This window comes from Heloderma suspectum, chromosome 1, assembly GCF_057233095.1.
Source record: "Heloderma suspectum isolate Gila_16-S chromosome 1, 16-S_ref, whole genome shotgun sequence".
Classification (NCBI taxonomy): domain Eukaryota; kingdom Metazoa; phylum Chordata; class Lepidosauria; order Squamata; family Helodermatidae; genus Heloderma; species Heloderma suspectum.
Window position 1 is genome coordinate 297,858,318 of NC_139458.1, and position 24,924 is coordinate 297,883,241.

Below are 24,924 nucleotides of genomic sequence, written 5' to 3' on the forward strand. Positions count from 1 at the left end.
TGGATAGTCGGCCGCCTCCGATTTCAGAGGTGGCCAACTATCCCAATAGGATTGTGCCCTTAAGCCTTAAATGGTTTGGAACCAAGTTACTTGAAGGACCACCTTCATCCATATCAGCCTGCCTGCACTTTTAATATCAGAAACCGAGGCCCTTCTTATTTGCCCACCTGTAAGAGCATTTAGGTGGGTGACCACATGTGAGAGGGCCTTCTCTACAGTGGCCCCACACTTTTGGAACAAACTGCCATCAGAGGTCCACCATGCTCTGTCATTGCAGGCTTTTAAGAAGTCCCTGAAAACATATTTTACTGTGGCCTCTTCTTGATCTGACTGCTGTTGTTACTGTTACTGTCGTTATTGTTGCTGCTGGTTTTATTACTGGCTTTTATTGTTGTTTTTATTGCTATTTTACTGTGTTTATGTTTTTATCACTTTTAATATTTTGACTGTTTTATGTATTTTATTGCTATAAGCTGCCTTGAGAGGGCTTCTGCCCTGAAAGGCGGCCAAAGAATATCGTAAATGAATGAATGAATGACAGAGACGAGGGCAAAGGTATTCATGTAGGAGACCGAAATCAACTGTACAGGTATAAGATAGGGGATTCCTGGCCTAGCTATAGTACATGTGAAAATAATAATTGTAGTCGATCACAAGCTGAGTATGAGTCAACAGTCTGATGTGGCTGCAAAAAGGAAATGAAATTTTATAGATGTACAGTTTAAAAATCACGGGAAGTAATGGTTCTGCTCTGTTCGGCACCAGTTCAGACTGCAGATCTGGGCACCACACTTTAAAAAGGATTCAGATAAATTGGAACAAATTCAGAGAAGGGCTGAATAACAGGCTTAAGTTACAGGAAGGCAGATTTTGCTTGAACGTCAGGAAAAGCTTCCTAAGGGTCAGAGCAGTCAGACAATGGAATCAACTGCCTAGGGTGGTGGTGGGCTTTCCATCACTGGAGGTACTCAAGCAGAGAGTGGACAGCCATCTGTCAGGGATGATTTAAACTGGATTCCTGCATTGAGCAGGGGGTTGGACTCGGTGGCCTAAATGGCCCTTCCCAACTCTAGGATTCTACGAATCTACTAGCAAAAGCATTGCATGCTGTTGACAAAAAAAGTTTATCGATTTTATTCCATTTGCTAACATGTTGCTAGAATTATGTCAGTGGCAGATTGTGTATGTTAATGACAGACAAACTACAGCTTGTTGGGTAATTTAATAAGACTAGATTGCTCTCCAATGCGGTTCTGTTTTTGCATTTTCACATAATGCAGCTTTCATATTTATATTGTAGAAATACATACAGCTGGATGAAATAGAATGTTCGAGATTTTCAGAAATCTTCAGCATGGACTTTTAAAGAATTTTAGAGTTGTCTGTTTATAAAATGTACATATCACATTCACTGTTTAAGCACCCAAGTGACTTACAGCATAAAACTATTATAAATCATTATAAAATACATTGGAGTATAGTATTAAAACCACTGAAGTCTCAATAAGTCCCTAATGAAATCATTTCATTTAATAGTAATTAATTAGGTTAACAAGGATGGGTTAAATTAAAGTGACCATTTTCCCTAAAGCAGGATGCATCAAAACCCCCAAAACATGCAGTAGTGTCCACTTGGAATGGTGGGCCAAATGTGCCCAAAATTAAGTGCTAAATATACAGAAGTGTATTAACAACTGATTCATACTAAAGCTCCTCTCAGAGATAAGAGGGGATATATGTACTGCAGCTCCCATCTCCTCCAATTATATTCAAATAAAATTTAAATATTAAAGAGACTAGCAATCATCCATAGAATTGCCATAATTAAGAAATACACAGCCTTTGAATAGGCATTCAGTTGTTTTAGCAAATCAGATTAAACCCATTAAAGTGAAAACAACCTCTTGCCACTTTACTGTAGCCATTTGTATGTATAATCACAAGATTAAAAATGCAAAGATTTTTCTGTCCTCACCCATGTAGAATTCCTCTTGCTTCAATTCTTAGGTAAATCTTTCCCTTTTATAACATGGGATTGGAAATGACACTGATTGAAAGTGCCTACATGTACACAGATGCCTATTAACTGTGATTTGCCCTAGTTTATAAAATATCCTTAAAGTGTATCACATCTGTGAAATCAGTTGAAGAAACACAGTACGACTGACATCACTGATTATTCAGTGCAATGAGTACATCACCTAAAATGCATGTTCATTGTATAGATTTCTGCACTATTCCTCTAATTCTCTTAAAGCCAGTTATCAGTAAGTATGCACAATGCTTATTTCGTTTAGATAAATATTTCTTCCAGCATATTGTTTCTCTCCCTGACTTGATCTAGCTTAAAAAGAAACTGGAAAGGGACCTTTAAAATCCCCCATTCCCGGCTATGGGTTGAAGTTTATGTTAGTCTCTTATGCCCCATTCCTTTCAGTGGATGTATTCTAAGTAGGGCTAAGACTGGGTACAATCCAGTGTCTGCGAACTGCAACATGTTGAATACAGGTGTTCTTATGTTGCATACAAGGGCTCAGATCCTAAGAAACTTGAGTGTGAAATGCGTGTGAAATTCCTCCCTGCTCCAATGCTCAGCATCCCTATACTGTAAAGCTGATCAGGGGACCTTTGGGAATGGTGTGAATTATGGCATGAGGTGAGGTGCAGATGGAGGGCCAGTCAGCAAAAATTGCAGATGCTCCCTCTCATGTGAGCACCTTTCTATTCACACTAGAAACCTTTGGATTCGGTCCGTCATATTTATTGCGTATAGCAAAAGTCTCTGTATACCTTTGGATTTAAACCCATGAGTTCCTTGTTCACTGAAATGGTGGTGGTGTGTGTGGGGGGGGACTCTGCAGGTGCATCGCCAATGCATGCATCAGAGGGCACCTCTACACCAAAATCCTGCATTTAAAATGGGGCTTTCTTCTTCCGTCTTAAATGCAGGATCACAATGACTCCCTTTTTCACGTGCTTCCTTTTGCCTCACCCCCTTTCCCTCCTTCTCCCCGCATCTGAGTCTTCCATTATCTTTCATTGATCCTCCTCTTGCCACTTTTACTCTTTTCACGGAGGAAGTGGAACACAGCGGGGTAATTTGATAGCTCATTATCTGTGATCGTTTTAAAAATGGAACAAAGGGCATTCAGCGCAGGAGGTTCACGGCATCATGTAAAGAGCCTGCAAATTTCCGTGAAGGAGGAATCTCAATCGCAGGATAAAAGCTCAGTGTGAAGGAGCCGGGAGCACTGAATCAGTGTCAAATCAGAGCACTCAATCTGATAACAACAGTAGCCTTGCTCCATGTATGAAAACACATTTTGTACCAAGCTTAGCATAAGGTCCTTCATTACATCACTTGCTGTGGAGAAAACCACAGTTAATTAAGAGGTCTTTGCGAGCGGAGATGGGTCAAAGAAGACACAGACAACAAGCTTGAGTTGAAAATTGGGCCTCATTTTATTGAAATATTTGCAAAGGGGTAACTAGGACGGGCATCTAACTGTGTCAGCGGCTATCTGACACTTCTTGGGCGAAAACACACCCAGCCTGAGGGGGGGCGGTGATCTCGCCATCCCTCCGGACTGCCCCTTCTGGGGGAGGTAGACCTTCCGGTGTCACCCCCAACCCGGTGCCGCACAACACCTGGGTGAGTGAGTAGGGTTGGTCTCCCAGGCAACCCTTATCCCCCCGCCGAGCCGCACAACCCGTTCGGGGGGCCTCAGGCGTCACCTATCACCATAAGGTGTCTCTAAATGCACACCATCCCTACTCCCTTTCCTGTTTTGCCCGTCCTAGCCGCCACAGGAGTCACAAGCCTATTGCTTGTGAAACTCCCCCCACCTGCTCAGAAGAACTTCCCGCAGGCCCCTTTGCAGATCGGCCAAAAATAAGTCGTTCCCTATGTCTGACAGGTGGATGCCGTCCTGCCTGTAAAGCTCCTTCCTAGTCCAATGGATTCCTTGGTGGTTGATGCAACCGTCACCATGATCTGACAACCCACGTGCCAGTTCTCTGTTCACCTTGCGCCGGGCCCGTTCCATGGCCACATTGCTCTGCACCCTCCACATGATTCTCGGGAGCATTGAGAACCATAATATGGTCATCCCCGGCCAGCGATGTCTGATCGTCCGCAGATCTGCCAATGCCTGCTCTATCAAGCCCTTTCCCGGCTTGTAGACCAGGTCATTCCCTCCTAGGTGTAACACCAGGACCTGTGGAGAGAAACTGACCAAACCTTGTTGAAAGAGTGTTGGGAGAAGACCGTCCCATCGCATACCCCGTCGGCTGAACCATTGTATCGCCACCTGTTGGGGAAACTGCAGCCGGGATCCGAAGGCCGATGTAGAAGCTCTGCAGGCAGCCCAAAAAACCATACTGTGCCCACAAATGAGCACCCGTACTGGCGTCGGTCGAATCCCATCTAAATAAAACATTGGGGAAGGCGAAGAGAATCGTCATGAAGCATCCGGCAACTTGCGAATGTAAGAGCGGAAGGGCCTGGAGCGCCATCTGCCTACCGCCTTCACTTGCTTGGATGAAAAACCTATGGCAGCTGCCGTAGAGGCCGCCCCAATACGGAATGAATGAGTCCCGAAACGATAATGCCCCAGACCCAGTGTGGTCAAGGCTAACTTAGTGACTGCCCAAAATTGGAACTTTGTCTGTGGTGAACCGTCAACATGACAAAATAGGGGACCCTCCCTTGCCCCGCGGTGCTCAATGAAAGTCCGCAAGGCCCTGACAGGGCATAACTCGTCGGCTTGGGCCCGGTTAAGGGCCACCAATGCTCCCTTGCCTGACTGGTCGGTTTTTGATCGTCAAATATGGAGGTGAATCAGGCTAGGATGGATCTGGATATCGGAGTACCTCAAGGCCCTCCCGGTGGTGTCGGATTTGGACGCCCAGACCAGTTCTGAAATCCTGAGGGCCCCAAAAAAGGCTATTAAAGCTGCAGCATGAAAGAGGGAGGCTTCATATGGAGAAGAGCAAATGGAGGGCCACAATGCCCGAGGCCCTACAAGAATAACTGGCAACAAAGGATGCCTGGAATCTGGCGGGGCGGGAGACATCTGTGCCCAGCCTTGCACTGCCCTCCTAATTCGGAAATCTGAGGTGGAGTCCTCCACCCCTTGCACTTTGGCCCAGAAGGCCAAAGAGGCGAGCCTCCCCGAAATGGTCCTAGCAGACAGTCCCTTGTTATGTAGATGTACGCAGAATTGTAACAAGTGGTCCACAGGTAAGGGCCACACATCCTGCAACTGAAGTCCGCACCTGAAGGTGCAAAACTCCCTACCTGCTCCCTCGTAGGCAGCTCTAGTGCTGGGGGCTATAGAGTTCAGGATAGCGTGTTCGACTTGAGAGCGCCAATCTCCCACAGTTCATCTGGCATGGGGTCTGGCAGTGGACGTGCCCACGGAGCCAATGCACGGAACCTATCGATCTGGTTTCGTGACAAAGCATTGGCTACAGAGTTCCCCAGACCCAGCACATGGCGGGTGTGGAACCATATGTTGTGGCGTAGGCATTGGAGGGTAAATGCTCTAACTAACTCCATGACCCTTTGGTTTCTGGAGGATAATGTATTAATGACGTGCACTACAGCCAAGTTGTCGCACCAAAAAAGGGCAATAGAGTTGGCCATCAAGTCTGCCCAAATATGTACAGCCACGTAAATGGGGAAGAATTCCAGGAAGGTGAGGTCCCGACAGATACAGCCGGCAGCCCAGGTCTCCGGCCACTGGCCCAAGCACCACCGATCTCGCCAAATTAGCCCAAAACGAAAGGTGCCAGCCGTGTCCGAATAGATCTGCATGTCGGCTCGTAGAAGTAACTCGCGCCTCCAAAAGAAGATGCCATTAAAGTCCCTCAGGAATTTAAGCCATACCCGCAGGTCCATGCGCATAGCGGAGGTGACTCTGGTGCGATGATGCAGGAGTTGAAGACCCCGCATTGCCCAGCAGAGCCGTTGCAGGAATGCTCCGCGGGGGGCCACCACCCTACAAGCGAAGTTCAAATGGCCAATGACTTCCTGGAGGGCTCTAAGGGAGACTTTATGAAGGTGCAAGATGGACTGGAACTTATTTTTAAGTACCAGCAATTTATCGTGAGGGAGACGAGAACATTGTGCGTGGGTATCGAACTCGATCCCTAAGAACTTCAGAGTAACAGTTGGGCCCTCTGTCTTCTCGTGTGCCAAAGGGACACCTAAATCTGAGGAAAGGGATATGAATGCCCTAATCAGGTCAGAGCATTGACTGCCGTCCCCGGATCCAGCAAACAGGAAGTCATCCAAATAATGGACCACATCGCCACAGCCCGTCTTATCCCGTATGGCCCATTCCAGAAAGGTACTAAACGTTTCAAACATGGCGCAAGAGATGGAGCATCCCATAGGGAGGGTGCGGTCAATGTAAAATTTGTCCTGGAAGGAAAATCCCAGCAAATCAAAATCCAGAGGATTGATAGGCAAAATGCGAAAAGCGGATTTGATATCACACTTGCCCATCAATGCCCCATGACCCAAGGCTCTTATCATGGCTACCACAGTGTCAAAGGATGTATAACGCACGGAACATAGGTAATCTGGGATTTCATCGTTAACCGACTGGCCCTTGGGGAAAGAGAGGTCATGAATTAACCTGAACTCACCGGGCGATTTCTTGGGGATAATTCCCAAAGGGGAAATCCTCAGGTTGGGTAGTGGGGGCGAGGAAAAGGTGCCGATGACCCGACCTGACTGAACTTCTTTGTTAATTTTATCTTGCACCAAGCGCCGCATGCTAAGAACAGACCGGTGGTTACCGGTCAAATATGGCTTGCGCAGACCCTTAAAGGGGATCCTGAAACCCAGTGTAAGGCCGTGTTCCAAGTAGATCGCTGCCCGCCGATTTGGGTAACGCCCTAGAAGTTGAAGGAGCGGAAGAATCTTAACTGGGCTGGGGCCCTTTGGGAGGGGGAGGATGCCCACCACCCTGTTTTCTGCCACCACGGCCATCCCTTGGGTGACCTCTCCAACCTCTGGCTCTCGGGCAAGAGGAGCAGGAGTGTTGACCGCCACAAAGGGAGCACTCATGCCGGAAGCAACATGGGTTATGGGAGCAGGAACCTTTGGAGCTGAACTCCCAGCACAGCCAGCGGTGTTGAACCCCTGGACCCACAATAGGCCTGGTGGCTATTGCGGGCGACAGCTTGGCCAGGATGTGGCTGCTGTCAGACCTGTCGCCGAAGCCTGGCCTGGAAGGGGTCATGAATTGGAGACAAAGGTCCTGGTCCTTCAGATCCCAGTGCATGGAAGGGTCAATGACAGCCCTCCTTTGGAAGGCCTCATCGTAGGCCAGCCATGCGCTCCCTTCATATTCGGAGTAAGCCCTGTATATTATGTCAAGGTACTTGGTGAGAACCCAAGCCCTCTCAGGGAATCTCTGTTGGAGGATGCCAGCGTAAATTAAAAAACCTGGCAACCAATTCGCCCATGTGCGAGGAACCTTGTGAGCTTTGCTCCGCTCAGGATCCCGGTCACGGGTCCTATCTTTGTCTCTGGGTTCGGGCTCACGAAAGAGCAGGGCAAAGAGATCAATAAATTCACCCCGCAAAATCTTTTCTCTGGTGGCAATGGTTAAGTGAAAACCAATAGGGGAGGACGTAGCACCTGTGGGCATAGATCCTCGACTCAGGTTGGAGCATGGGTCAACCGAGGACAACTGTGGGGCTAGCAGGAGAGGAGGTAGGGAAGCTAGGGGGTCACGAACTGAACCGGCGGGCCCCTGCCAAACACTGGCGGAGGCGACGTTAAGCGGATGAGGCTGGACTAGTGGCGGGGCAGGCACGGTGGCATCTCCTGCTGGTAGTAGTAAGGGAAATGTGGCGCCAGGCCGCAATGAACTGGGTGGGCTGGCCACTGGAGCAGTTGAACTAGGAGTTGAGGCCGAGGCAACGGGCTGAGGAGTACTAACTGCGGGGGCTGAAGTAACTGAAGGAAGTGGAAGAGGGGGGACTGGGCCGCCCTGAAGGGTAAACCACGGCACCCAACCCCAGGGGTTGATTTGCCCCATGCCCGGCCAGGCGAATTGAGGTGCTAAAGCAGTCTCACCTGTATCAATCGTGGGCATGCTCTGATCCCCAGCTGGAAAAACCGACGTTGTTGCTTGTGCGCCCAGGGAAGATGAGGCCGCAGAAGGGAGGAGCTCCACTGAAGGTGGTGAGCCTTCTGGAAGAGCCAAGGAAGAGGAGGTGGATGCCTCAATAGCGTCCAGGCAAACTGAAATAGAAAGGAGCAATGAGCATTGGGTCTGCTGTCGCGTTTGCTTGGGCTGGACCACTGAGGGTTTTGGGGCCTGGCCGGGGGAGGGGGGGGATCCCCGAGGAACGCTCAGCAGCTTCCAGACGAGAAAGAATTGATGCCAGTACCGGGTCTGCGTCCACATCAGACTCAGAATCGGGCCTTGGCAGCGGTCTTTTGGGGAGGGGGGGAGGGGCCCTCCCCTTCTCTTTCTTACCACCTTGGCCCTTCTTGGGAGGCATGATGCAGAAAGTGAATTAAGCTTAGCTGCTATCAAAGAATTAAGAAAGCAACTGGGCATCCCGGGCAACAGGCAGCCACCCCACAGTCTTCAAGATCTGCGGATACGAGTTCTAGACCAAGACAGAGAGGCCTGGGGATGAAGATGGGAGCGCCGCTACTACCGTTTAGGTAGGAGATCAGAGTTCAAGGGGCGCAGCAAGGGGCCAGAGGTGATGGAGCTGCGCTTGAGCGCGGGCGCCCCCAGCTGAGGGTGCCCTGGCTCGGGAGGCGCCAAACAGGCAGCCGCAGGTGTTTCACAATTTAATTAATTAAATACTTAATTAATTAATTATTTTTTTGTTTTTCATTTATTTATTTATTTTTATTTTTTTGTGGGGGTGGGAAGGACGTCCCAAGCCCCTGGGAGGCGACCAATTGGCGCTGGGGGTATAAACGCCCAGACTCTGGCTCAGCAGCCAGGCGCCCCTCCCAACCAGGCAGTCTTGGCTGTCGAGAGGGAGGCAGGCACGCCGCCGCTGTGAGCGCTGGCGCCGGCAAACACCGGCGCTGCGCTCACTTGCACCGCCGATGCTCCCTGTCGGTGTTAATGCCTCCGAGGCCGTGGCGGCACAAGCGCACGGCCGCGTCCACTGGAGGCCGGCGGAAGGTGCGGTAAGGAAGAGGCTGGTGGCTAGATAGACAGGCCGGCCGGCAGGCGGGCCGAGAGCTGGCCGGCGGGCTGGCAGGCAAACAGCGAGCGAGCGAGCGACCGAGCGGGAAGGTAAGCGAGGGGACAGGTGAGCGAGCGGGCGGGTGAGCGAACGGGCGGGTGAGGTGAGTGGGGGGGTGAACAAGCGGGCAGGCGCGCGCCACCCCGCCCGGACCCCACGGAAGAAGACTAAACGTGCCACACCTGGGCGCACACACCCAGAGCCGCAGCCGGCACTCACACAGACAGTAAAAGGCCAGCTGCAGGGCAGTAGGAGTTTTGCACACGCGCGCTGCTGCCGCGCCACCGGCCAACCCGGGGCCGCAGCAGGCGCTCCGAGTGAACGAGGAGAAAAGAACCGGCGAGGGAAGGAGGGAGGGAGGCGGGCACAATATCACCAAGAACTCCGGAGCCCCGGAGGCAGCGAGCACCGTCAGAGGCTGGCCCAGCGACACTCCTTCTAACGTCAGCAATGTTGGCTCTCCTGACGGCCGGCGCAACTCGATAGGTGTGTGCGAAGAGAAGCTTTTGGGCACGCAGAAGCACGCTGGGACCAGGTGGCTGGAACGATGACGAAGCCGGTCTCCAGCAGGCAGAAGTCTCTCGTGGAATCCAGGCCTTTAGCTCTCTCTAGCTGCTACGCACCAAAGAGCTGAGATTGGGAGGGGGAGCTGAGTTTAAGGCAGCTCATCATGCCCCTCCCTGCATGGTGGTGCCACTGGGGTGCACCAGTCAGAGGCCCCTACGTCTTGTCACCCCACCTGCCCACAATGGCCCCCCCCTTTTAGCCAGACAAGCTGGCGCCGGGTAGGGCATTTCCCTAGCCATATATAAACCATATCCAGAAATCTGACATGCTGATGTAATGCATTTAAGCTCTTCTTTACAAATATATTTATGTGTCCAAATCAAATGAGAGCAAGGCATGCACAAAAGTGGGATTCCGTAGTGAGCACAATAAGGGGTGTGTGTGTGTGTGTGTGTGTGTGTAGCTGTTGATCTTTATGTCTAGTACTCAGCTTTATGAAATTTTAATTTCCAACCCTTTTTTTTAAGTGGAAAAAGTTTCAGTTTTTTGCAGCATTTCCACTCCTTCCCATTTTGGGGGTTTGTTCTTTTCAAATACTGAAAAAGAAAGACAATGATTTTAAAAGGATCATCACCAGCCACCCCCTTTCCTAGCAAGTCTTTACAATCATCAGCATCACATCACTTTTTAATGTTGTGCTTCAGGCATTCTGGTAGAATTATCGTCATGAGTCATATTTAACCTTTGTACAATTTCTGCTTGCAAGCAGAGGTACAGATGAAACGTTTTTCATCCTAAAGTACGCCAATGCTCTTACATTGTTAGGAGACTGACATACAATTAAGGATTTTGGCAGGAACCTGTATCAAAGGTTAAATCTAAAGTTTGTCTACTGACAATTTGCTATTCAGCTGACAAATTAAGGAACACCTATACTGTGTAAGGTCAGAGTTTCTGTACAGGTGAAGGGAGAACGCATATAAATCCATTTTCAGACACAAAAATGAATGTATAGCAACAAAAATGGCTGGGTGGGTATATGTTCTGTGTTTTCAGGGGGACAACGGCAAAGTGTTGTGAATCCTTAGTTGGAGTATCTGCATTTAATAAATTTGTCAAGATTCTGTAGTGTCAGAGCATTCCTTCTGGTATCGACACCCCACTGGATGAGCTATGGCAAGAAGTCAGTGATAAAAACTATCATGTGGCTACTTGTGGGTAAGATACTGACCTAGGTCACTTTTAACACTAATCCATGGTTTATTTAAACCATGGTTTGTTGCCCAGCCAGGATTTGTCTAGCAGATGGTTTGTTTGTTTTCTCAATCCCTGGATTGTTTCCATCCTCCTCCGCCTACTCCCACTTTTTATCCCAACTGCCTTTGTGTCACTGCAGTACTGGTATGTAAAGAGGCTGGGGGTTTTGACCACTCTTGCCGACTGCTTCTGTAGTGTGGTGAAACAAATCATGAACAACCTATGATTCTGGGTTCACATGCAATCACAACCCATGGTTTAAACAACCCACAGTTCATACCCCAACAACAAACCATGGGTTCTCTTTGTGGTTTGTTCATGGTTAACAGCCCATAGTTAACCCATAGTTCAAGGTTTGCATGTAATGACAACCCATGATTCAACAAATCATGGTGAATTAAACCATGTGTTGTCATTGTGTGCAAACTAGGTCACTGAGAATCCCAGATTTATTTGTTTTTTGGACATACCCCTGACGTTTTTTGCAACAGTGTAAACAGACTAGGACTGAAACTAGTTGCTTAAGAGTGCCCTGAGTGGTAAAATGCCACTATATAAAAATGTTGTGTACCAGTACCTGGAGGTCTCCTTCCTTCATTTTTCCTTCATTTTTCATAGCCCTGTTTGGCCATAATTCCTCAGCTGGATCTGCTAGATGATCATAGTTGTTAGATAAAAAGTCCTTGCTTTCGGTTTAGAAGAAAAGAATGCCAGGCAGGCAGCAGTGGATCCAACACTATTTTATTGAACGTTTTGCAAAACGGGTGCAGAGCAGTCTGGACCCCGAGACACGTGTGCAAAAGCCTTTTATATCATATCGCTTCTATTGTTCTCACCAGTAACCAATGAAACAGTTAGTACATCGGCTCACTAAGTTAATATCCAATAAACAGTCACTATCAGCTTACCAAGCCGTTAGTCATGAGTGCGTCAGTATGATTCCCTTTTTGCTCCGCCTATATTTTCCCGCCACTCGGGCTCTTACGTAACTTGAGACGCCAATGGTTATGGAGTCTCCTTTTTTTCTAACAATTCCCTCCTTTAAGTCTTTATTCACGTCTTAAAGCATTTAAAACGGAGTTTCTTTATCAGCACAATAAAGCAAGAGCATCTGTTTTGACAGAGCGGTTTCAATTAACCGCTGGGATAAGCCTCTAGCGCAGGGGATAATGCAACAACCAAATAACACTAAAACTCCTATCATCACTACAAGCGAAATAAGGATTGAGGCTGCTAGGTGTTTCCATTTTCCAAACCATCTCTCCAACCAGTCAGTCACGGGGTTGTTAATCCCTGAATTCTCGGCTAATTCTTCAGACAAGGCGGTGAGACCCTGCAAAGCCCTTGTTACCGTGCCATCTGGGGCAGTGTTGTTAGGGATGAAGGTGCAACACCGTCCACCTAGCATGACACAAACCCCTCCTTTTTCTGCTAACATCATATCAAGAACACGCCGATTTTCCCAAGCCATTTGGCTGGTGGCATCTAGCTGCTCAGCCAATCCTTTTACAGCATCTCGAGTATAGTTTATAAACCTCTGCTGATTATAATAAACGTAATTGATCCAATCTACATTTTTGTTAATGGTCACCCACCAAAACAGGGTAGATTCAAATCCTGCAGAAATTTGATTTCTTCCTTTGAACTCATCTGGCACTCCCCTTGGTACTCCTATGGAGTCAATATATATTTGATCATCAAAAGGGGTTACTGATCGTTTCTGCCGGGGTTGGCCAGTCTTCTCTGCTGGATGGTATGCAATTGAAAAGGGGACTGCCAACTGAACTAACCCACAAGCTCCGGACCAATTGGAGGGCAATACCTCATACAACTCTAGGCCACCACAATACCACCAGAGATCAGCTCGTGGGATTGAAAGGGAATTATTCCTAAAGCGGGTAGAATTAACACATCTTACTTTACTCGTCAGGTTCCCTATACGCCCCTCTGTGTCTGCAAGGTTTCGGTGTATGCATCCGGTATGGTTTCTTCTTTGCAGGAAGACTGTGGAAGGTCTGACACGATCCTTTGATTTGAGTGGGGGGTATAATTTATTGAGGGTTTGGCATTCCTCCTCTCCCCATGCATCAGGGTGTTGGAACAAACGGATCACGCAGGTGAGGAGGGAAGGAGTGTCCCATCCCAGTGGAAAGGGCAGCACCTTTGCCACAGATCTCCCTGTGGCACAAACAAAACAGTCAGACTTATTTAAAGACTTGGCTGTATACTTTATCCACTCTAACCACACATTATCAGTTTCCTCTGTTATTGGGATCCCTAACCTGGTTCTCCAGGGACACCTCTCTTTCTCAGGGATCTGTACCAGAAGTGGTCTGAGGGGTGTTGGTGTGACATTTCGGGGTTTTATCTTAAAGCTGTCAAGCCCAAGTCCTTGAGGTATCACCATCCACATTAATATTTCTTTAACCAACATTACCAACACCACCCACAATACTTGCTTCATATTACAAGTTTTTTGTAATTCGAACCCGAGCTTTTGCCAGATGTTGTGACTTGTATATTACAGGCGATTGTGGCTCCTGGATGGCTTCTTCGCCTGTGTCCTTGGCAGCTTCCAGAGGGGTGCCAGGGAGCAAAGGACCGTTGCCTGTGTCCTCCTGTTCTTTCCAAGTGACAGAAGGAAGCGAGGGTCGCTTAAATGGCTTTATCCGGCTGCAATGTGTCCATTTACTAGAACCCACAAGCTTTACACACGAGTGGCTGGTTGGTCCCACCAAATAAGGCCCCTCCCACCCTTCCTTTAAAGCTTCTTTATTCCACTTTTTCAGCAACACCTCGTCTCCCGTCTGGAAGAGATGGATAGGTGCATCTAACGGCAGTCTCTGAAACGGAACGGAATAAGCTCGTAGCTGTGAAAGAACAGACTGTAGAGAAGTCAACTGATCCCTTAGCATCTGATCACCCACCTCCCACTTGACTTCCTCCCTCCTTCCGCAGTGTACCCGAGGCGGGAACCCAAACATCAGTTCAAAGGGGGACAATTTTATGTCCTTTCTTGGCATCCTTCGAAGCTTCGTTAAAGCTATTGGCAGAGCCTCAACCCAAGTGAGCTTCACCCCTCGTTGGAGTTTGGTTAAAGTCTCCTTGAGGCTCCGATTGATTCTTTCAACCTGTCCACTTGCCTGGGGCCTCCAGGGGCAATGTAAATGCCACTCTACTCCCAGAGCTTGTGCCAGCCCCCGTGTAATAACTGAGGTGAAATGTGAGCCCTGATCGGACTCTATAACTTCGGGCAGGGAGAACCGGGGCACCACCTCCTGTAACAATTTAGCAACAACAGTTTTAGCTTGACAGTTCCTACATGGAAACGCCTCTACCCACCCTGTCATTTGACATACTATTACAAGCAAATACCTGTAACCCCTACATGGTGGCATCTCAGCAAAATCAATCCGCGCCCTCTGGAAAGGATAGTAGGCCCATGGTCGCCCTCCTTTTGGAGGAGGGGGTGCCCTGGGAGGGTTGGTTTTCTGGCAGACTTCACAGGTTGCGGCTAGTCGGTGGGCGCATACAGTTAAGCCAGGGGAGACAAACAGCCTCTTGCAATAGTCGATCATGGCTGATGCTCCAGGGTGTCCAAGAGAATGGTGAACTTGCTCTAGAACAACCCTCTGCAGGGTCTGTGGAAGAAGCAGTCTTCCATCTGTCATCTGGATCCATCCGTCATCGCAGGGACTTATTCCGTGTTCTTGTGCCATCCGTAACTCAGCAGGGGAGTATGTGGGGCGCTCTTTTCTTTTGGGTAGAATGAGGAATGTTCCTTGGATTCCCTCTCTGGCTGCTCTTTTTGCGGCCTCATCTGCCTTCTGGTTTCCCTGTCTCCATTTTTCCTCTTTTTCTTTCCCATGGGCTCGGACGTGGACAACAGCTACTTGTGAGGGTAGCTGGAGGGCATCCAGAAGATCCACTATTAGGCCGCCATTAGCCACTGGAGATCCATTTGCTGTAAGGAATCCCCTCTCTTTCCACAGTTGCCCATGAGCATGCACAACGGCGAAGGCATTTTTGCTATCGGTACAAGTTCAGCGGATTGGGCGGAGAAATGAGGAGGCAGCCTTTCCTCACGCACACTCTCCTCTAGAGTAACGACAGCCGCGCCTGTGTAGCGCCTTCCATCCAGCATATAGCTAGATCCATCTACAAACAGATCTCTGGCTCCCTCTATTGGTTCATCCTCAAGGTCCGGTCGGCCTTTGGTGTCCAGGTCTAATACTTCAAGGCAGTCATGATCTGGGAGTCCTGATCCGTTTGTGCCCAGTAATGTTGGCAGCAGTGTGGCAATATTAAAGCTGGAGCAAGCCTTAAAAGTGAGGTTTTCGTTTGTTAGTAAACCTATTTCATATCGGGAATGCCGGGCTGGGTTGAGAAATTTGCTTCCTCCTCCTGATCCCAAAATTTGTGGCACTCCATGCGGCACCCAAATTTCAATGGGTCCTCCCATTGTCATTTTCTCCGCTTCAGCGCAAACCAGAGCCGTTGCCGCTACTGCCCTCAGGCAACTTGGCCATCCTCGCGCTACGACATCTAGGACCTTGGAGTAATATCCCACTGGTCTCCAAGAGGGCCCTTTTCGCTGGCAAAGCACTCCCGAAGCTATGCCCTTATTTTCATGCACATAAAGTCTAAATGGCCGGCTGGGATTTGGTATGGCTAGAGCAGGTGGTGACACAAGAGCAGCTTTAAGACTGAGAAAAGACTTATTCATTTCCTTAGTCCATTTCCATTTATCCAGTCTATCTTTCTGCAGCGCCTCATACAGCGGCCGCGCTGTCTCCCCATAGTTTGCTATCCATAGTCGGCAGAATCCGGTCAACCCCAGGTAGGCCCTCAATTCGCGGGGGGACTTAGGGACAGGAGTGTCACGGATGACTTCAACTCTTTCTTGCCCTAGGCTCCGAGTCCCCTTAGTTATGTGGTAGCCTAGGAATTTTACAGTTGGTTGGGCCAACTGTACTTTTTCTTTTGACACTTTATACCCCCCCCCCCGCTAGATAGTTGAGGAGGGAAACCGTCCCACTCAGGCACGCATTCTTGGCCTTGGCTGAAATCAGGAGGTCGTCACAGTACTGGAGGAGATGCACCTCTGAGTGCTGCTGGACCCAGGGTTCGAGATCCTTTTGGAGCTGCTGGCCAAAGACCACCGGTGAGAGATTCAGCCCCTGAGGGATGACTGTCCATGCTAATTGAACTTTTGACCCCCCCCCCTGGGCTTTCCCATTCAAAGGCGAACAAAGACCTTGAATCAGGGTGGAGGGGGATGCTGAAAAAGGCGTCTTTTAGGTCTATGACAGTGAACCAGGCGTGCTCTTCCGGAATTCCTACAAGGAGGGTGTGTGGGTTGGGGACCACAGGATGGGGGGCCTCGATCTGCTGATTAATGAGCCGGAGGTCTTGCACTAAGCGATAGCCCTTGCCCCCCCCTCCCCTTTTTGGCACAGCGATGATGGGCGTGTTATAGGGAGACATTATCTCAATGAGCCGGCCTTCTTCTCGGAGCTTTGTTATTACTGGTTGTAGGCCCTCCTTTCCTTGGCGGGAAAGGGGATACTGTTTCACATGAACAGGCCTTGCTCCCTCCTTGAGGGGAATTTTGTATGGTGCTGCCGACTTGGCACGAGAGGCCCCTCCAATCCCGGCCCAAGCTAGAGGGTTGACTCTGTTTTCTATTAAGCTCCAGTCCTCGGTGGCCTCTGGGATGGATTCTTCTGCAACCTTCAAAAGGGCCATTTGGTAGTTACTACTCTGCTGTTTAGGGAGCCATATCTCCATCCTTCCGTCAGGAGTAAAAGCAATCTCAATTTGGAGTTTAGTCAATAAGTCCCTCCCTAGCAATGCCACCGGACAGGAGGGGGTACAGACAAATGCATGTTCTAGGTGTGTTTTCCCAACCTTGGTGAACAGGGGACGAGAGAGGGGCACTTGAGTTGCCCTTCCCTCGACCCCCATTATGGTGGTGAACCCCCCACCTCCCGTTGGGGGCTCACTGAGGGGGAGGATGGACAGGGCGGCCCCTGTGTCCACAAGGGCTTTGTAGGAGTGGCCCCCAACCTTTATTTTGACCATGGGGTCCCGTCTTGCCTCAGAGACGGCTAAGAGGGGGCCGGGCCCCGGTCTGTCCTAATCTCTTTCCTGTTCATACAGAACTCTCTGCGCTTCTCCCGTATTTTCCCCTCTCTCTTTCTGCTTCAAAGCCTCACAGTCACGCTTCCAGTGCCCCATTTTCTTACAAAAGGCACATTGATCTTTCCCCAGGGGAGATCCTTTCCTTCCCCCTTTCCTCCCCTTCCTAGCTCCCTCCTTGTCAGGTTTAAGAACCGCAGCAAGGAGCTTGGCCTGCCTCTTGTCTTTTTCTTTTCCTTCTTCTTCTTCTCGCCTCTCATAAACCTTTTGAGCTACTTCAACTAAAACTCCTAAGTCAGCTGCCAACCCTCCTTCAACTTTTTGCAACTTCTTTCTGATGTCCTGGCAGCTATTTCCCACGAACTGAGTCGTGAGGATCCTTAAATTATTTGGATCATTCAAGTCAATGTCAGTATATTTAGCGAAGGCTTCCCTCAGCCTTTGGAGGAACACGGCAGGAGGTTCGTTTTTGTCTTGCTTTAGAGTCAGGACTTTTTGCAAATTGGGGGCCCTTCTCGCGGCTTGCTTCATGCCTGCTAAAATGAGTCGAAAATAGTCAGCATGTAAGCGTCTATGTGCCGCTGTGGCCACCCCCCAATTGGGTCGCCCTGTGGGCAGAACCTCCACCGTCTCCTCCTCAGTTGCTTGGGGATTTTCCTCCCTATACTTGGCTCGTGCCCCCGCAAGGATGGTTGGCTTTTGGCTGAGAAAACAGGTGTTCAATAGCATTTGTGTATCGTCCCATGTGGGGTTGTGAGTAAGCCTCACATTCTCCATCAGAGACAGGAGTGGCCCGGGATTCTCTTCAAAGGAGGGGTTAAATTGTTTCCAATTATACAAATCAGATGTTGTGAATGGGACATAAACAAACATCGTCCCTTGAGGATGTTGGGCGGTAGGGTCGGGGACTTCTCTGATGGGGAAGGTGAACTTCACCGGTGGTTGGGGGTCCTTTCGCAGGTTGTAGTTAGGTCCCCCTTTTGCCTCTCTCTGTAGGACCTCCAATCTTTCCTCTAGGGAATATAGACGATCTTGGAGAGTGTCCTGGCGTTCAACTAGAGGGGTGGGGTCCTCCGGTACTATTTCATGAGAGGGGTCCTTCTCGGGGGCATCTAACCGCTAGGCGGGCCCCTCAGGAGAGGGTGGTGGTTGCAACGAGCGCCCTGCGACGGCTGTCCCGTAGGGAGGAGGAAGCAGTAGGTCCTCCGGTGCCGTGGCCACGACCCTGGGTGGTCCTTCTTTTGGTGGTTTCCTTTTGACCACCATGGGAAGGGCAAGGGACATGCATTTAACAACCCACGGAGCAGGCCTGCCGCCAAGGGGCACACAAGTTGCCCACGAATCAATATAAGGGAACTGGTCCCAACTTCCCCTCTGTGCTACTATTGTTCGCACATCAGATACCAAGGTTGGGTCAAAAGACCCCTCGGGTGGCCATTTGGGTTCTAATATTGGCCATTCCCGGGTGCAAAAAAAGACAAGACGATCCTTTGTCATCTTAGTTCCATAATCCTGCTTAAAATGTGACCAATTGCGCAAACAACACTCCAAGGGCGTATGGGACTTCTTCGCAGACTTAGATTGGGACCCGCCCATGACGGTGGGAATTTCAGTCAGCAATTCTTGCGCTTCGCCCTCCTCTGACCTAGCCCGTCTCCGGGGTAAGGAAATGCAGATCGGGGCTCCTCACTCGCTTCGCCCGTAGGCGTCTCACACAATCACAAACACACCACCGTCCCGCGTTTATCCCCTAATGTAAGCTGTTTCACTTACCCCAAAAGCCTCTTCTGTCCCGCCCGCAGCTGCGTCCAGCTGCTTTATTGATCCACTGCCGGTGCCTAAAAGGAGTGATCACATCTCCCTCTTCCTCTGGCGTTGGTCCCCAGGCGCTTCTGCCGCCACCGTCGTGAGGAGAAGGCAGTATAAAACAACTGCCTGTGGCCACTTCTCCTCCGCGGCCCCTCGGCTCAGCGCGAAGGGGACGCGCCCCGAAGCAGGATCCGAGTCACGGCACCAAATTGTTAGATAAAAAGTCCTTGCTTTCGGTTTAGAAGAAAAGAATGCCAGGCAGGCAGCAGTGGATCCAACACTATTTTATTGAACGTTTTGCAAAACGGGTGCAGAGCAGTCTGGACCCCGAGACACGTGTGCAAAAGCCTTTTATATCATATCGCTTCTATTGTTCTCACCAGTAACCAATGAAACAGTTAGTACATCGGCTCACTAAGTTAATATCCAATAAACAGTCACTATCAGCTTACCAAGCCGTTAGTCATGAGTGCGTCAGTATGATTCCCTTTTTGCTCCGCCTATATTTTCCCGCCACTCGGGCTCTTACGTAACTTGAGACGCCAATGGTTATGGAGTCTCCTTTTTTTCTAACATAGTGAATGTATGGAGAAGCCCAGAAATTGATTAGCTTTGATGTACAAATAAGGGATCCCATTCACAAGAGCTTTTCCATTTACTTGAGAGCACAGGGTGCTATGGATCAGAGACAGATTTGTGCAACTTAGCTGGTAGCAAAGGACTAATGTCCTTTGACTCCTGGAAATGAATACACTTGATGTTGAGGTGCTCAGTGGCGCAGCTTCTGTTCACCTACCATGAGCTGTTGCTGCCATTTTAAATAGACTGCTCAGGGCTCTAGGGCAAAATTAATAACTCCAGTAATAGGTCTTGGAAGGCTCTTGAGAGGGATAAGACAGAAATATATGCCAGAATCCAAAGAACTACCCAGCTAGTTCCCCACCTGGGGAGCGGGGAGCAACCCCCTGTACCACATTTTTTTTAAACTGAGGTGTTTCAACAGGAGTTAGTGATATGGCATAAGGGCCTGGAATTTAAGGGGGAGAGGAGTTAAAATGCCAGTAGGCACCCCCAATCCCTTAAGCACATCTAAATAAGATCTTGAATCCTGGTCATAATTCCTCTGCTGAATCTAGTATGTGATCATTTATAGGTGATCTCATGGAAGATTGAGACATTTGTCTCTCTGGAATGTGTGGACAGTGAGAAAAAGGATCCCCTAACTAGCAGGGACCCTCCACACACAAAAATCCCATACAAGACTCAGTGTTCACCGCAAGGCCAATAGTTCAAGATAGGGCAATCTGAAAATCCAAACAAATGAGTGGAACCACAAAAGTAGTTCTGGTTTTTGTCCTGGCTTTGTAGTAGTTAATTTTAACTTCTCTGTCTTACCAGTTCCATGTTTTCAAATGGAAGGAATGGTTTCATGTAATAAAAATGAAACCTTTTTTATTGGCACAGTGTAAAAGTAAAACAAACTCTGTATTTGGCTTTGAGGCCTGAGCTAAATAGTGTATTAGTCACTCACTATTGAATTTGTGTCTGCTACACATAATCAGAGCTATTGCTAATTGAAAAAAAAGGGATTACATTGACTGGCTATAAAAAAAGGCTTAAATATAAAAATTCCAATTTGATAAATAGGCATCACTGGTTCCGTGTGTATGTTGAGTGAGGTGAAAGAAAGGGGAGGCCTGAGACTAATACTTCTACTGAAGAAAATAAGCAGTCTCATATATGAGACTGAAACTACGGCTGTGTTCATATGTCACCTTAAGCCAGGAATCCTGGCTTATTAAACAACTATGTGATGAGCTGCATGTTGATGAAAATACTTTATTATCTTTCACTTGTTCAAGTGAGTAAACAAACCAAGCATGGCTAGCATAGTACAAGGGGGTGGGGAACTCTTTTTCTCTTAAGCTCTGCATTACCTCAGTTGAAACATGTTAGGGTCCCACATTCCAGCAGTGATTTGGGCCAGGGTCAAAAGTGGGCGGAGGATATGACCATTAACATGCAGTGGGTTGGGGGGGGGTGCTGGGCAGACATTTGCATTCAGGCATTCTTCTTCCCCAACTTGTGCAAAGTTTCATCCATCAGTTTTGTGGTTGGAGAAAGAGCAGGATGGAGTAAACAATAGCAATAACATGGAATGGAGGCCAGTGAGGGGCATGACCTGGAGAAAGGGGGCAGCTGTCTGGAGTGAGAGGCCTAGAGGTTAATATTTGGCCCACAAGCTAGAAGTTCCCTACATCTTGCTTAGTCAGAATCCAGGATTATGATTTATTGTGTCCAAACAAGCCAGGATCATAATCCATCTTTAAGCCAGGGGTTGTTTTTCCTTACAAATCCTAGCTTGTTTGGACTGAGTAAACCCTAATCCTGGGTCCAGACATAGACCAAGATCTTGTGGCTAGAGGACCAGCAACATAGAATCAAATTCACATGTGGAAAATGGTGCTGAGGCCTAGTTGTTAACCCTAATCAATCAAGACTCCTGAACTGACTCACAACTACTGGTACGAAATCATTATGCAGAGGGGAGTATAGTTGTAAATACTGGAAATAAATTCTGGTAGCTGGGGGAGGAGGGTATGGCGGACAAGGGCAAAGTAGTTTTTGGCACAAAGCCCAGTAATTTTTGGCAGGTCACGATACCACCCTAATGGCAGAAAGCGAAGAGGATCTAAAGAGCCTCTTGTTGAGGGTGAAAGAGGAGAGTGCAAAAGCTGGTTTGAAACTCAACATTAAAAAAACTAAGATCATGGCATCTGGCCCCATCACTTCCTGGCATATAGAAGGGGAAGAAATGGAAGCAGTGACAGATTTTACTTTCTTGGGCTCCAAGATCACTGCAGACGGTGACTGTAGCCATGAAATTAAAAGACACTTGCTCCTTGGGAGGAAAGCTATGGCCAACCTAGACAGCATAGTAAGAAGCAGAGACATCACCTTGCCGACAAAGGTCCGTCTAATCAAAGCTATGGTTTTCCCAGTAGTAATGTATGGCTGTGAGAGCTGGACTATAAGGAAGGCTGAGCATCGAAGAATTGATGCTTTCGAACTGTGGTGCTGGAGAAGACTCTTACGAGTCCCCTGGACTGCAAGGAGGTCAAATCAGTCCATCCTAAAGGAAATCAACCCTGAGTGCTCATTGGAAGGACAGATAATGAAGCTGAAGCTCCAATATTTTGGCCACCTAATGCGAAGAGAAAACTCCCTGGAAAAGACCCTGATGCTGGGAAAGACTGAAGGCAAAAGGAGAAGGGGACGGCAGAGGATGAGATGGCTAGATAGCATCACGGATGCAATGAATATGAACTTGAGCATGCTCCGGGAGAGAGCGCAGGACAGGAAGGCCTGGCGTGCTATGGTCCATGGGGTCACGAAGAGTCGGACACGACTGAACGACTGAACAACAACAACAAGCAGCAGAGTCCAGCAGTCTTTGATATACCTGGATGCAGAACCAGCGCAAAAGCTGTTTATTCACCCAAGAAAGGAGGAGCTAAACAAACAAACGAAAGCAGGGAGGAGGGGCTCTGATCTTTGTGCATTTTTAAGAACCTTTCTCCAAGGGTTCTTTCAAGTTTTTTGACCCAAAGGAAAAATAATAAAAGATGAAGCCTTGTTTTTCTGGTCACCCTAATGGAGTAACACCTCTAGAAGTGTGGATGGGAAGATAGCAGTTAGGTCTGTTTTGGTTTAGCATTATGATAATGGCTCTTGGGCTTGTGTGCCCTCCCCCTTTCCTCTGGGACAGCTGCAGAGATTAGAAGCTTCCATTTAAATCTTTAACTCAGTTTAGCATGTCATCCAAATCCTAAAATGTAGCTAATCTTAAAAATGATTAGTTGAAATAATCCAGCTTCGTAAACTATGGTTTGAAGTTAGCTTGTTTCACAAAGCCATAGTTAAAGATTAAACACAAGTTATGAGGTTTGGACATAACAATAAACTGAAATAAGTCTAAAATGGAAGTGAAAGCTTCCAAAATCCTTGCAGCTGCATGGGGGTGGGGAGTGTGTGAACCCAAGGCTTGCTTGCAATGCTAAATTATGGTTTTGTGTGACATCTGAACAAAGCCACTATGTCTAGTCTATTGTTGTCCCCCTAGCTTTCCTACATCCCTTCCCATTACTATCTGTTGCCATCTGAGTACTCCCCTTGCATTCTTGTGATCTCAAATATTTGATTAACAAGCCAACCCTAACCCTTTTTATTCTGAAGACAGGCCCATTGAGTTCAATGGAAATTGCTTGCTGATATGTACGCTTAGGATTGCGAGCGGAGACAGTGTAATGAAGAGACTGACAACAAATCTTGGATTGAAATTGGGCCACATTTATTGAAATAACTGCAAAAGGGAGACATAAGTCACACAGTTCTTGGGTGAGTGAGGTGAGTCGGTCTCCCAGGCAACCCATATCCCCCCACCGAGCCGCAAAACCCATGCAGGAGGCTTCAGGTGTCACCTGTCACCGTAAGGTGCCTCTGAATGCTCACCATCCCTAAGCTTGTTCTCCTTGGCCCGTCCTAACCGCCACAGGGAGTGACAAGCCTATTGCTTGTCAGACTCCCCCCCCCACCTGTGCAGAAGAACTTCCTGCAGGCCCCTTTGCAGATCTGACAGAAAGATGTCATTTCCTGCATCAGACTGCCTGTAGAGCTCCCTCCATGTCCATTGGATTTCCTGATGAGTGATGACCTCATCATTGTATTTATGCCCCAAGGCAATCTCTCTGTTGATTTTACATCGAGCCTTCTCAATGGCTCCCATATTGCAAGCCTTCCACGTAATCCTTGGAAGCAAACAAGACCATAAAATGATTGCCCCAGGCCATCTCTGCGGTATCTCCTGGAAATCGACCAAGGCCTTCAAAATTAGGTCCTTAACATATCCCAAATCATTCCCCCCTAAATGCAGTACCAAAACCTGCGGGGGAAGATCAATCCGACCTTGATGGAATAGCGTGAGCAGGAGGTGCTTCCACCGCATGCCACATCTGCCAAGCCATTGCACACTGGTGCACTGGGACATTCCTAGCTGTGATCCGCAGCCCGATGTGGAAGCCCTCCAGGCGGCCCAAAACACCATGCTGTGCTCACATATGAGCACCTGCACTGGCACTCCTCCACTCCAACGATCTAAGGAAAATGGTAACAGTAAGCACAGGAAAAGCAAGCTTCAAATCAGACAGCCAAACCGCGCACATACGTCCGGAAGAGAACGCCATCTGCCTACCACCTTCACCTGATCCTGTGAGAAACCCAATGAGGTGGCTGTGGAAGCCTCCCCGATCCAGAAAAAATGTGTCCCAAATCGGAAATCACCCAGGCCAAGGGTCCCCGGTGTCGATTTGGTGACAATCCAGAATTGGAATTTTGTCAGCAGGGAACCATCAGAGCAACAGAATAACAGGCCGTCCACTGACCCCCGCAGACCCAAAAAGTTCACTAAGGCCCTGACCGGGCATAATTCCTCCACTTGGGCTGAATAGAGGGATACTGTCAAGCCCTTGCCCTGCTGGTCAGTCTTGGATCTCCAAATCTGAAGATGAACAATATCCGGATGGGCCAGGACGTCTGAATATCTCAAGGCCCTTCCTGACATGTCACTTTTGGACGCCCAGACTAATTCGGGAATCCGGAGGGCCCCAAAGAAAGCTGTTAAGGCTGCAGCATGGAACAGTGTGGCCTCATAGTGTGAGGCACAAATGGATGGTCACAGTCTGCGAAGACCCAACAGGGTATCCGGAGAAAGGGGGTGCCTAGGGTCAACCAGTGCCGGTGACATCCTAGCCCAGCCCTGTATGGTGCGTCGCACCCTGAAATCAGCTGTGGAGTCACTTACACCCTTGACTTTAGACCAGAAGGCCAACGCAGCCAGCTTTCCGCTTATGGTCCTGGCCGCCAGCCCCCTGTTCCTGGAATACACACAAAATTGCAGAAGCTGATCCGCTGGGA

The 24,924-nt window shown here is 48.7% G+C and overlaps 2 protein-coding genes across 2 annotated transcripts in view; one reads left to right on the forward strand and one right to left on the reverse strand.

Moving 5' to 3' along the window:
• The window catches only part of KCNQ5 (potassium voltage-gated channel subfamily Q member 5), a 485,338-nt gene that overhangs the window by 155,490 nt on the left and 304,924 nt on the right, over positions 1-24,924 (forward strand). The window lies entirely within an intron of this gene.
• Positions 3,822-4,439, reverse strand: LOC146359258 (uncharacterized). The gene has a single exon (XM_084829613.1). The coding sequence runs from the start codon at positions 4,437-4,439 to the stop codon at positions 3,822-3,824; it is 618 nt and encodes a 205-aa protein (XP_084685739.1).